Consider the following 14,976-nt stretch of genomic DNA (forward strand, 5'->3'; position numbering starts at 1 on the left):
GATCCTGGGGAAGGCACTGCTCACTTGATAAAAGAACAAACATTAAAAGAAAAAATATATTTACATGAAAAAATTGTGGAATATCATGCATTTTGATAAAGCTGCAGTCATATGGAATTGCAGCTATTTGCAACCATGCAGTGTATTTTTCACCATTTTGGTAAAAGGGCATTGGTTCCTTTGCATTGGGAAATATGGCGTCCTTTTGAAAAAAAAGGAAATTAATGATGTTGATCTTTCAAACACTTTAACATTGATGATAAAAGTGATTTCAAAATTATATTTTCTAAGGTTCAACTTAAAGAGCTGGATTTGGAGATGAATGACATGTTTAGACGTATTCAAAAGCACACTCTTTTTTGAAAACCTTCAATTTGGACTCTTTAGGTTGCATTTGGGAAAAAAATATAGAGTCCCGCAACCAAACCCAAATTTGAACCAAAAACGCATTGCCATGTGTTTTGATTGAGTATTAACCCTTAAAGCGCTGGAGCTGAATTTTAAAGGCCTTTGCAAACAGTTTGGATCCAGATGAGACGCCACAAAACGTGGCGTCTCATCAGGATCCAAACTGTTTGCTATTTTGATAGTATTCTTTGAAAAAAATCGAAGAAAATGCTAATTTTAGAAATTCTGCAGACGACATTTTAGCAGACGACAAATTTCCCAGCATGCAAAGGGTTAAGATCTTAGGATTAGATTAAGTATAAATAAGATGACATATTTTTCACTTATTGCAGGGTCTTTTACCTACCTTTTTCGTAGACTTTCACATACAAGAAAGTATTACTTCTAGTGTCTTCTGTTTTTATCATTAAAATTGCTTGTGCAAATTATAAAACAGCCCTGGCAACTGGTATTTGGTGGTATTAATAATAATTATATGTTTTTATTATTTTTTTGCAGCATAGCAGCAACAGTAAGCAAGACTTTAAGCCAACATATTATTATAATTATTACTGCACGGTTTGTTTTTCTATTTTCAGAACTTGAGCATCATTTATGAGCATGAATCATGCATGGGCTAACTTCATCCTTGAAGATTTAGAGTTTAATTATCAGCTTCTTGAAGGACTTCATTTATCAACATCTACCTCTACATGACCTGTATAATTGAAAGTATCATAACATCCACTCTTAACTGAAGGCAAACTCAGGAATATTCCTGGTTAAAAAGCAGTGCTCCAGGATCCGGATCCAACCATTGGATGATCATTTCAATCAAGTGTTTTAATTGGTTGTTTGTATCATCATTCAAATAGAGCATTTTGGATGGATTTAATATAATTTAAGGGAAAATAACCATCAAACTCAGGCTATGAACTTGTGTTTAAAACATATGGGTGGAGATTCGTTCGATTGGATATAAAAGTGTGGATATTATCGAAGAAACTACACAGATTCTGTGGATCTTAACCTTTTTGTGAGCATTGGATTTTAAGCTACATCACTAACAACAGTCTGAAATTTATTGGTAAGAGCATTTTAATTTATTTTAGTTATACCCTTCCACACATTTTGAAGGTGATTACATATATTCTGGAGTCTTCATAGTGGTTGTTTGCCTTTCTTGTCCTTCAAACCAGTTTTCCAATTTTTATTCTGTTTACCGGTACTTGAAACTGGGATATTGGGCATTTGAACCAAGTAAAGTACTGGAATATTGGGCATTTGAATCAAGCATATTCCTATGATATTCATGGCATTCAAACCTAGAAAATTGCCTGCAAGGATATTGGGCATTTGAACCAAGCAACTTAAAGGGAAATACTGAACATTGCACCAAGCAAATTACTGTCAGGGATATTGGTCATTTGAACCAAGTAAAGTACTGGAATATTGGGCATTTGAACCAAGCATATTCCTGTGATATTGGGCATTTGAACCCAGGAAATTGCCTGCAAGGATATTGGGCATTTAAACCAATTAAGCAAATAACTGGGAAATAGAGCATTGCACCAAGCAAATTACTGGGATATTGGGGCATTTGAACCAAGTAAAGTACTGAAATATTTTGCATTTGAACCAAGTAAAGTACTTGGATATTGAGCATTCAAACTAAGAAAATAGCTTGCTGGGATATTGGGCATTTGAACCAAGCATACATCTTTGTATTCCTGTGATATTGATAAGTAAATGAATGGGATATTGGGAATTGACCAATCAAATTACTCTGATAATGAATGTTTGATGCAATCAAGCGTATTACGGAGAGGTTGCAGATACATGTAAAAATGACCAAATATTGGGCAATTTTATAAACTTTAATGTACCAGAATATTGTTTTTTTTAAATATTAAATTAATTTAACCTATTATGTTACTTAATATTGAGTATTTGAACCTCTCGCCTTTGTAGCATATTGTCCGCGATTTGATTCAAGCAAATTACCTGGATATTTATTGTTTGAGTAATATAAATCACAATAATTATATTTTTGGTCTTATCAATAATATGTTGATTCAAAGAAAATTAATTAGGTACTATGATAATAGATTATTAAAAACTCTGTTTTCAGCAATACACAAAATATGTTAATAAATAGGCATTCTTATGGAAACAATTGAGTTTTTTTTATGGATATACATGTATTTTTAGCTCACCTGAGCACAACATGCTCATGATGAGCTTTTGTGATCGCCTTTTGTCTGTCGTCCGTCGTAGGTCGTCAACATTTTGCCTTGTGAACACTCTAGAGGCCACTTTTATTGTCTGATCGTCATGAAACTTGGGCAGAAAATTATTTTGTCCCAATGATACCTCGACCGAGTTTGAAACTGGGTCATGCTCGGTCAAAAACTAGGTCACTAGGTAAAAGAAAAGAAAAACCTTGTGAACACTGTAGAAGTCACATTTGATGCCCAATCTTCATGTAACTTTGTCAAAATGTTTGTCTTAATGATATGTTGATGGAGTTAAAAAATGGTTCTGGTCCGTTGTAAAACATGGCCTCCAGGGGGCAGGGCAGTATTCCTTATATGGCTATAGAGAAACCTTGTGAACACTCTAGAAGTCACAATTTTTAGCCCAATCTTCATGAAATTTGGTCAAAACATTTGTTTCATTGATATCTCGGATGAGTTCGAAAATGGTCAAGATTGGGTAAAAAACATGGCTGCCAGGGAGCGGGGCAGTTTTCTCTTTATGTTTATAGTGAAAACATGTGAACACTCTAGAAGTCACATTTTTCGTGCAATCTTCATGAAAATTGTTCATAATATTTATTGTCTGGATACGACAGTTGAGTTCGAAAATGGTTCGGATCAGTAAAAAAATATGGCCGCCAGGGGGGGAGGGGTCATTTTCGTTATATTTAAATAGTAAAAAAAGCTTGTGAACACTCTAGAAGTCACATTTTTTGCCTAATCATCATGAAATTTGGTCAAAACATTGGTTTTGTGGATATCTCGGACGAGTATGAAAATGGTCATGATCATTGGAAAAACATGGCCGCCAGGGGTGGGGCAGTTTTCTCTATATGTATATAGTGAAAACATGTGAATAGTCTAGAAGACACATTTTTTTGCCCAATCTTTGTGAAATTTGGTTAGAACATTTATTTGCTGGATACGATGGTTGAGTTTGAAAATGGTTCGAAGCTGTAAAAAAACATGGCAGCCAGGAGGGGGGTCTTTTTCCTTATATGTATACAGTAAAAAAGCTTGTGCACACTCTAAAAGTCATATTTTTAGCTAGTTCCTTTGGGTCTCAGGTGAGCACCTTAGGGCCCATGGCCCTCTTGTTAACATTTTCATGTTGTCAGGTGCTCCCAGTGAGCGTGGTATGTAGCCTATATGTCGATGCTCATCATGAACCCTGCGCCAGGTTTGGGAAGCGACCCTATGGTTGGAGATCTGGGGCTCAAACACCCGCATTCTCAAGGTTAGACATTCTTAATTGGTTTCATTGTTACACTTGAAGAGACGTACTATCTCAAGGTGAGACATTTTAAATTAATTTCATTGTTACATTTAAAGAGTCTGGTTTAACAGTGTTGTTCATTGCCCAGTGTTTTTTTCCCACCATTTTGGAAATGTGGCAAGGTCCCTTTGGATTGGGAAAAATGCTTCATTTTGACAAACTTTTGGAAATGGTGTTGTTGTCTTGCAAACAAATGCTTCTAAATTGAGAATAAAAGTGTTTTCAATATTAAATTTACTAAGGATCAATTTATACAGCTTGATGGGAACCAAATGTTGAGATTGGCAATTTTTAGGGTCCATTTGGGAACAATAAACATATATATACTTTTTTCCATTGGAAATGGGTCCCAATACCTGCCCAGAAATTGAACGTAAAAATCACTGTTGCCAGAATAATATTGATAATATGAACACTAAGATTCTGACATGATTTGGTGATTTGCTTTGCAAGTGAAATGAGAATCTATATGCTACGATGTTTGCGTTGCGTTGCTTTTTATGCCCCCCTTTGAAGAAGAGGGGGTATATTGTTCTGCTCATGTCGTTCCATCCACCAGATGGATGTCCTTCAGTCCACTTCCTAGGTACATTGATCATGAATGACAGATGACCCCTATTGATTTTCTGGTCACTAGGTCAAAGGTCAAGGCCACAGTGACTCGAAATAGTAAAATGGTTTCCAGATGATAACTCAAGATTGCTTCGGCCTAGGATCATGAAACTTCATATGTACATTGATCATGACTGGCAAATGACCCCTCTTGATTTTCAGTTCACTAGGTCAAAGGTCAAGGTCACAGTGACTCAAAATAGTAAAATGGTTTCCGGATGATAACTCAAGAACGCTTTGGCTCTAGGATTATGAAACTTCATATGTACATTGATCATGACTGGCAGATAACCCCTTTTGATTTTCAGGTCACTAGGTCAAAGGTCAAGGTCACAGTGATTCGAAATAGAAAATGGTTTCCGGATGATAACTCAAGAATGCTTACGCCCAGGATCATGAAACTTCATAGGTACATTGATCATGACTGGCAAATGACCCCTTTTGATTTTCAGGTCACTAGGTCAAAGGTCAAGGTCACAGTGACTCGAAACAGTAAAATGGTTTCCGAATGATGACTCAAGAACGCTAAGGGGTAGGATCATGAAACTTCATAGGTACATTGATCATGACTGGCAGATGACCTCTATTAATTTTCAGGTCACTAGGTCAAAGGTCAAGGTCACAGTGACAAAAAACGTATTCACACAATGGCTGCCACTACAACTGACAGCCCATATGTGGGGCATGCATGTTTTACAAACAGCCCTTGTTGGCAATTGGAACAAATTGTCTTTTAGATTATAGTTATAGAAACAATATTATCATTGTTGTCCTACTGTCTCACTGTCAAAAAGGTATAGTACCTTTAATAAATGTGCACGTATTTCTTCCACCTTTCAGGTATGACCATGGAACAGATGTCGTACAATATGGATGCCATGCTCTTCCAACAGCCAGCTGCCCCGCAGTATGGCTCCTATGGCATATACCACAACCAAGGTAGGTTTCCACGGTATTAACTATATACTTGAGCATCGCTCAGTTAAAAGGGGGTTTATTGCATGAGCCAAAGGTTAAGTCCAAGATTAGCCTGTACAGTCTGCACAGGCTAATCCGGTACAACACTTTCCACTTTTATGGAGTTTTTTTGTATAAAGTAAAGAAAGTCTCTTTTTAAAGAAAAGCCCGTTGAAGTTGAAAGTGTCATCCCTGATTACAGTGCCAAAGATAAGCTGCGTATCTGTGTATTTCACCCAATTAAAATGTTGAAAAAAGCAAAGAAATGTAACACAAGGCGTATTGAAAACTGAACCATTTAGACTTTGACACAAATCCTTTTCTTTTCCAACCAAGAAGACAGGAGCCAATATCTGACGAGTCAGTTGTGTCATGAATTGTGTTAGAAACGGTGTATGCAGCAGTTGAAAGTAGCGAGTTTACATCCAAAAAAATATGACAGAAAGTCCTTGACTGAAAATCAATGTCAAACATTGAACATTTTATTGAGTCAATACAAGTTTGTAGCTTCAACAGTAGTAAAGCAGCCATGATTATGAGGTCTGCATTGTTATACATTATTTACCCTATTTCTTCAAAGTCATTGGGTGAAAAGCCTATTCCCCAAAAATTATCTCGGACACAGTTTGCACAGGTTAATCTGGGATGACACTTTAAGTACATGCATTAACCCAGCCTAGTGTCTAGAAAAAAGGCCTTGGCAAACAGCATAGACCCAGATGAGACGCCGCATGATGCGGCGTCTCATCAGGGTCTGCGCTGTTTGCTTAAATGAATTTCTTTAAGAAATATTCTAAATAAAGAAATTAATATACTAGACATCCCTAATTTTGGATATAAATTGATCCAATTTAGAAGGATGGGAGAGTCCACTAGTCATAAATGTGTTAAGCCTCATTTTCATTGAGCGCGGCTCATATGTTTATTGATAAACTTTCGGGTGTTTGACGTTGTCCGAGGGGACTTTTTATATAGGATTATATAAACTAATGCTATTCTGTTTATAGAAAACAAAATTATTTGAATACACAACAATTAAACAATTCTTATTATGCCCCCCTTCGAAGAAGAAGGGGTATATTGCTTTGCTCATGTCGGTCTGTCGGTCGGTCTGTCGGTCGGTCCGTCCACCAGGTGGTTGTCAGACGATAACTCAAGAACGCTTGGGCCTAGGATCATGAAACTTCATAGGTACATTGATCATGACTCGCAGATGACCCCTATTGATTTTGAGGTCACTAGGTCAAAGGTCAAGGTCACGGTGACCCGAAATAGTAAAATGGTTTTTTAATGATAACTCAAGAACGCATACGCCTAGGATCATGAAATTTCATGGGTAGATTGATCATGACTTGCAGATGACCCCTATTGATTTTGAGGTCACTAGGTCAAAGGTCAAGGTCACGGTGACCTGAAATAGTAAAATGGTTTCCGGATGATAACTCAAGAACGCATATGCCTAGGATCATGAAATTTAATGGGTAGATTGATTATGACTCGCAGATGACCCCTATTGATTTTGAGGTCACTAGGTCAAAGGTCAAGGTCACGGTGACCCGAAATAGTAAAATGGTTTTCGGATGATAACTCAAGAACGCATACGCCTAGGATCATGAAACTTCATAGGTAGATTGATCATGACTTGCAGATGACCCCTATTGATTTTGAGGTCACAAGGTCAAAGGTCAAGGTCACGGTGACCCGAAATAGTAAAATGATTTTCGGATGATAACTCAAGAACGCTTTTGCCTAGGATCATGACACTTCATAGGTACATTGATTGTGACTCGCAGATGACCCCTATTGATTTTCAGGTCACTAGGTCAAAGGTCAAGGTCACAGTGACAAAAATCATATTCACACAATGGCTGCCACTACAACGGACAGCCCATATGGGGGGCATGCATGTTTTACAAACAGCCCTTGTTGTTAAGGATTTATTGAAAAAAAAGGCTTTTATGGGAATTTTGGAAATTAGTATACTAATTATGGCCTGGTCAATCATTAATAGTTATAATTACGGTCTATTGGTTTGCTATTGCTGATTGGTTGGTAGACCACTTTGCAAATGGCTCTGTATATAATTGGAAAAGGTTTGATTAGATCTTACCCAAAATTAGTGCCTAACTTTACCAGCCTCCAGTGTTTCTGTTAGTGAATGTCTGGGCGTAAATTACGTCCGAAAACGGCAGTCGTACGTCCATTATGCAAATGGTGGAAGTCCCTTGGACGTCTGATAATCCCCATGTACGCTATTTTCTAATACACAACACGTACAAATGTCAACAGTAAATCGCGTTATTCAGACCATTAACTCCGCCTAAGAGCTACTGTTATCAATGAAAATCCCAGCGAGTAGCCAATATTGATTTTTCCAGCTGTCAATATAATTCTTCTTGGTAAGCGCATCAGCCAATCAGCGCTCAGGCAGCCGAATACACGCTGACCCCACGTGAAGCTGTATACAATAATATTAGCGACCTCTTCACTATGTATGTACAAAGTTTAATATTCAGCAATCAAATATTTAAGCCCACGCTTTCCCCGAGGAAGAATGACGTGATGTTGTCAGGGCTCAAGCTAGACTCCAATTTTTGGGAGAAGTCACTTCTCCCTAAGCTCTGGAGAGGGAGAAGTGGGGCAGTTTTAGGGAGAAGTGGATCTTTTGCGATCACCGATGGACCATTGTGAACCATGACCTGTTAATGTGTATGAACTAAAGTAATAAAATCATTCCTTTCAATAAATTTATTACTGACAAAAATATAAGCATAAAAACATGAGAAAATAATGTTGAAAAATCAGTTTCATAAGCACTAATTTATCAGTTCATACATATGACACTGTATTGACACAAGAGCGAAGCATAAAACTCATTATATACATGTATGTTTGAATTTGAGCACTTCAGCTCAGTACAAAAAGCACTTATTACTAATAGTACAGCTTGCGGACTGTCAAGGACTTCTCAAGATTTATTTCGGGTAAAAATTACAGACAATAGGAAAATCAGCGTCAGTAAAATTGCGACCCCATCAAATTTATTTCCGAGTCTGTAACGCATTAATATTGTTTAACATGTTAATTATATTAAACAAACCCGATATTAAAGTAGATAAAATAGTATAAATAATCTAATAAAACACTGCCGTTATTTATGATATATGGGTTTAGGAATTTTGTAAACACGGGCGTCCGCCATTATAATTTCGGCACATCGGAACTCAACTTGCGTAAAACACTTGCTCAATTAACCGTTAAATTCCACCTCCGTTCTCTGCAAAAGATTCGAAGGCGAAGCTATGAACGTGCTATTATTTAATTGGACGATTACCAATGAGGAACAAACACACGATTAGTTCGGCATGTTGATTGCTAGACAAAATTGTCGGCGAGAAATTTGTCGCATTATTGCTTGAGACAGGAAGCGACTATCCTTTTATGACGTCAAACTGTCAATTCACACGGAGTGCAAATTTTCCAAAGACTTTAACCGACTCTTTGTTTACAATTCAATTAAAAAACAAACACTTGCTAACATTAAACATTGGATTAAATCAACGAGTTTGCATGTCAATAACAACTTTAACAAACATTACCGCAACGACGCGGGAATTGATCTACCTAGATTTTTTTTCGACACATTTAAATCACTCTTTCATAGCCGCGTCATGCGAAAATGGGTTTTATGCGTTTAGGCCAGTATCTTAAAGTATTATATTCGATATGTGTTCGTGTGTCGTATGAACGAATCTGCACTAAAACTAAATTTACGGTTGCGATAGACACCTATAAACATAGCATATACTGTTATATGCGCATAATATCACTCCAAGCGTTTCGGCCAGCGTATCTTAAAGTATTATATTCGATATTTCACATTACTGCCCCAGCCCTCTAAGCCGAGAGGAACTGCCTTTTTTAAATAAGGATCGGAGTTAGTGTTCGTGTGTCGTATGAACGAATCTGCACTAAAACTAAATTTACATAGTACATGATCAGTTGTCAAACGAAAGTACGCTTGATATTAAATGCATTATTTTTCTCTCTCCGGGATATTGTTTTAGTATGTTGATGCTGCATTAAAAGTGTATATGAAGTGATAACACCAAAAATAAACACCGGTTGCGATAGACACCTATAAACATATATTTTGTGTTAACAGTCCGAGTTCTCGATTCAGAATGATCATGACCAAGATAATGAGTATAAAGATTCGTCATAACTGGGGACATACGTTAATTGTTCGCACTTTTCGTCGGCATCAACTCATCTTATCCCGTCCTGGACCATTTTAAGCCATCTACTACTCGCGAAAAGCAAGTTTTCACGGTTTGAAAAATGGACAATACGGGCGAGGAGCATAAAATATACATACCTGTCTACCAAGAACAGATACCAATTAATTCATAGAGACCGACATTCTTTTAATCCACATTGTTTTGGGGACATTGAATGCGATAATTGTCATCAATTAACAAAGTGTCTAGCCCAGTGTCGGCATGTTTTCTATTAGCCGAAATGGAGTTTGTAACCCACGCTCTGATTAGACAGGAGAGAACCCTGCCAAATACCTGTATGACGAGCGCTGTGAATGGTTGCTTATCAATTATCAATAGGTAATTTACTACGCCGGGACGGAGTTTTGTCGATTCGGTCAGTTGATTGACGTCGGCGTGTATTCGGTAATAAACAGAAGCAACTTTGATAGCGCTGCGGATATAATTAATTGCCAGATTTTAGGGCGAAGTGGTTATCGCCGGTGCTTTTGATCAGGGCGATTACAGGGAAGCCGCGGCGATATAATCGCCCGAGTCGCCCAGTTGCGTGAGCCCTGGTTGTACATGAAGTCTAATTTTGTATGATTTTCATCTGTACATGCAATACACGAGAAATGTTCATTTGTTGGTAGAATTTTCATACCTTTCCGTGAATAATAAAATCTGGAAATGATTTTGGATAACACGTTTAATTATACACATTTGAAAATACTAAAATTGAATAATGTATTTTGTTATATCAAAGGCCATTACACATAATACCATAAGTAGTTTAATAACGTGTTTTGAGATTGCCAAACTATGCATACATATTGGTCTACGTACATTCATTCATGAATGACCTAACAAATTATATCGCAATTCGGAATGAAGTGTTCTCGGTAAAATTTAAAGAAAGACGCGTTTTATACTCCGAAATTTTCTTTCACCTACGCAAACTTTTCTAAACGGAGGTAACATGTAACATTTTAAATTCAGTTGTTGATTTGCAGTTATTACTAAATATTATCAGTGCTCTATGCTCTCAAATCGCGTCACGTGATAAACGCATGTTCAATGGGAGTTTCCCCATCCCACAATTCAATTTGTATATGCACTTGCATAAAATGGCGGACATTTGCAGACGTCAATATTGGCCGTACTTTGGTTTTGAAAATAGCAATCGTAATAATACTTGATTATCGGGTAATCAATAGAGTTGGAACATTTAGGTATATTTAAATTCTGAAATAAATGTGTATGCCTGGGACGTCCAAAGTCAGGACTTTCCAACTTTTAAATGCTAACGGAAGCGCTGAGCCTCTATTTTCAGTACCACATATATATGTGATGGTAGGTTATACAATACAGTGCTCCAGCTAGGATTTTAAAAGGGCAGAGGGGGCTTTTTTTCAAAAGGGCACTTTGGACGCGCAGTATTTTGTCAAAAGGACACTTTCAAGCGCGTGGGCGTTTCTGGAATGCTTCCTCTTGCACGTTAATTTATATGTTATAAATAATTGTTAGAATATAATATATATTATTATTCCCATATTTATTAAACAATTCAAATATAATTTCTACAATGAGGAATAAATTAATTACAATGTATTGTAATAAGAGATTTATAGATCATCATATGAAAAAAATAAATATATATATATTTATTTTTTTTAAGGGCAGGGGGGGCCCTTGGAAGGGCAGGGCGGAGGTTCGGGAGGGCAGGGCGGGGCGCCCTTCAGTTTAGGCCTAGATGGAGCACTGCAATATGATATGATGATTAGACACTTTTGCAAGGTCAAAAATAAATATGACTGTACTAAACAAACCGTACTGGTTTGTAAACTCAGGACATCTGATAAGAAATGCATTTGTAAGATTATATATATAATGAATCATCGACCTACGGTAAGCAAAGTCAGCAGTAGGTATAAGTAAACAACTATCATAAGTGTTGTTTGTAGTGAGTGAAATTTAAATTTGTATTTAATAATGATACAGATAGTTTTAGAAAACTTACATGGAAAATAAGGTTATTATAAAATAATAATACATTTCTGACCAGAATGCAGGCATTTAATGTATATTTTTATAAGCTCATCTATTTAAAAAAAAAAAATTATTAGCTCATCTATTTTTATGTCCCCCACTATAGTAGTGGGGGACATATTGTTTTTGCCCTGTCTGTTGGTCTGTTGGTCTGTCTGTTGGTCTGTTGGTCTGTCTGTTGGTCTGTCTGTTGGTCTGTCTGTTTGCGCCAACTTTAACATTTTGCAATAACTTTTGCTATATTGAAGATAGCAACTTCATATTTGGCATGCATGTGTATCTCATGAAGCTGCACATTTTGAGTGGTGAAAGGTCAAGGTCAAGGTCATCCTTCAAGGTCAGAGGTCAAATATATATGGCCAAAATCGCTCATTTTATGAATACTTTTGCAATATTGAAGATAGCAACTTGATATTTGGCATGCATGTGTATCTCATGGAGCTGCACATTTTGAGTGGTGAAAGGTCACGGTCAAGGTCATCCTTCACAAGGTCAAGGTCATCCTTCAAAGTCAAACGTCATATAGGGGGACATTGTGTTTCACAAACGCATCTTGTTTGAAAACAAAAAATGAGCTATTGTCATTACCTTGGCATCTGCGTCGGCGTCCGTTTAAGTTTTGCGTTTAGGTCCTTTTTTCTCATAAAGTATCAATGCTATTGCATTCAAACTTGGTACACTTACTTACTATCATGAGGGGACTGGGCAGGCAAAGTTAGATAACTATGGCATGCATTTTGACAGAATTATGTGCCCTTTTTATACTCTTAGAAAATTGAAAATTTTGGTTAAGTTTTGTGTTTAAGTCCATTTTATTCCTTAAGTATCAAAGCTATTGCATTCATACTTGCAACACTTACTAACTATCATAAGGGGACTGTGCAGGCAAAGTAATGTAACTCTGACTAGCATTTAGACAGAATTATGTGCCCTTTTTATACTTAGAAAATTGAAAAAAAAATTTGGTTAAGTTTTGTGTTTAGGTCCATTTTATTCCTTAAGTATCATAGCTATTGCTTTCATACTTGCAACACTTACTAACTATCATATGGGGACTGTGCAGGCAAAGTTATGTAACTCTGACTGGCATTTTGACAGAATTATGTGCCCTTTTTATACTTAGAAAATTGAAAATTTGGTTAAGTTTTGTGTCCACTTTACACCTTAAGTATCATAGATATTGCTTTCATACTTGGAACACTCGCAAACTATCATAAGGCGACAGTAAAGGACAAGTTGCATAACTCTGGTTGTTTTTTTTTTTACAGAATTATGGCCCTTTTTTGACTTAGTAACTTTGAATATATGGTTAAATTTTGTGTTTAGATCCACTTTACTTCTAATGTATCAAGGCTATTGCTTTCAAACTTCAAATACTTTCATGCTATCATGAGGGTACTGTACCTGGCAAGTTAAATTTTACCTTGACCTTTGAATGACCTTGACTCTCAAGGTCAAATTATTAAATTTTGTTAAAATTGCCATAACTTCTTTATTTATGATTAGATTTAATTGATACTTTGACAAAACAACTCTTACCTGACATACCATAATAGACTCCACCCAAACCATCCCGCAAGCCCCCCCCCCACCCGAATCACCCCCCAATTTTTTTTTTCTTAAAGATCATCATATAAATGATCACCACACCCTAACACTATACCCCCCCCAACCCAACCCCCCCCCCCTATTTTTTTTTAAACATGGTTAAAAAACACAAATATTTTTTTGTATTATTATGCCCCCCTTCGAAGAAGAGGGAGTATATTGCTTTGCACATGTCGGTCGGTCGGTCCGTCCACCAGGTGGTTTCCGGATGATAACTGAAGAACGCTTGGGGCTAGGATCATGAAACTTCATAGGTACATTGATCATGACTTGCAGATGACCCCTATTGATGTTGAGGTCACTAGGTCAAAGGTCAATGTCACGGTGACCCGAAATAGTAAAATGGTTTCCGGATGATAACTCAAGAATGCATACGCCTAGGATCATAAAACTTCATGGGTAGATTGATCATGACTCGCAGATGACCCCTATTGATTTTGAGGTCACTAGGTCAAAGGTCAAGGTCACGGTGACCCGAAATAGTAAAATGGTTTCCGGATGATAACTCAAGAACGCATACGCCTAGGATCATGAAACTTCATGGGTAGATTGATAATGACTCGCAGATGACCCCTATTGATTTTGAGGTCACTAGGTCAAAGGTCAAGGTCACAGTGACCCGAAATAGTAAAATGGTTTTTGGATGATAACTCAAGAACACATACGCCTAGGATCATGAAATTTCATAGGTAGATTGATCATGACTCGCAGATGACCCCTATTGATCTTGAGGTCACAAGGTCAAGGTCACGGTGACCCGAAATAGTCAAATGATTTTTGGATGATAACTCAAGACCCCTTTTGCCTAGGATCATGACACTTCATAGGTTCATTGATCGTGACTCGCAGATGACCCCTATCGATTTTCAGGTCACTAGGTCAAAGGTCAAGGTCACAGTGACAAAAATAGTATTCACACAATGGCTGCCACTACAACTGACAGCCCATGTGGGGGGCATGCATGTTTTACAAACAGCCCTTGTTTTATTTTTGAAATGCACTCCAACCATCCCACCCAAGAATCCCGCCACCCCCCCAAAAAATTGCATTTTTTTTTGCATTTTTTGAAGAAAATTTAATAAACGACCATACCCACACACTATACACCCCCCTCAACTCCACCCCTCCTTTCTTTGTGATTGAAATTGAGATAGGTCCCTTCACCATAAAAAAGAAAAATAGATGAGCGGTCTTCACCCGCAAGGCGGTGCTCTTGTTTAAATTGTTATTATTAAACTGGGTTTTCCAGCTATTTAAAAATAAATGGGTTAAACTGACTCTTAAAGCGAATGGACCTGCTTCATTAATTGAAATTTTCCCAACTCAAAGCGAATGGACCTTCTCCCAAAATTGGCATTTTTCAGATTCTCAAAGCGAATGGACCTGCTTCCAAAAGTGATATTTTCCCCAACTGTCAATTTTAACATTTTTTCCATTTTAGTAGCAAACAAGACTATTGTCAAGCAATATAAGTCCCCTACCTGCTCCACCATTGTCAGAAATTCCAGATTTTTAAAAATATATATTTGTTGCCATAGAAACCAATATTTTTATTTATGAACAAAATGAA

General features: G+C 37.1%; 1 protein-coding gene across 1 annotated transcript in view; it reads left to right on the forward strand.

Annotated features, from left to right (window-relative positions):
* Positions 1-1,121: 1,121 nt before the first annotated feature.
* The window catches only part of LOC127846972 (retinoic acid receptor gamma-like), a 54,618-nt gene continuing 40,763 nt past the window's right edge, over positions 1,122-14,976 (forward strand). Inside the window, exons 1-3 of the mRNA XM_052378446.1 lie at positions 1,122-1,474; positions 3,764-3,882; positions 5,374-5,472. Of these exons, the coding sequence (XP_052234406.1) occupies positions 3,795-3,882; positions 5,374-5,472 (187 nt within the window). The 5' untranslated portion in view covers positions 1,122-1,474; positions 3,764-3,794. The remainder of the gene's footprint in view (positions 1,475-3,763; positions 3,883-5,373; positions 5,473-14,976) is intronic.

This window comes from Dreissena polymorpha, chromosome 10 (genome assembly GCF_020536995.1).
Source record: "Dreissena polymorpha isolate Duluth1 chromosome 10, UMN_Dpol_1.0, whole genome shotgun sequence".
NCBI classification, from domain to species: domain Eukaryota; kingdom Metazoa; phylum Mollusca; class Bivalvia; order Myida; family Dreissenidae; genus Dreissena; species Dreissena polymorpha.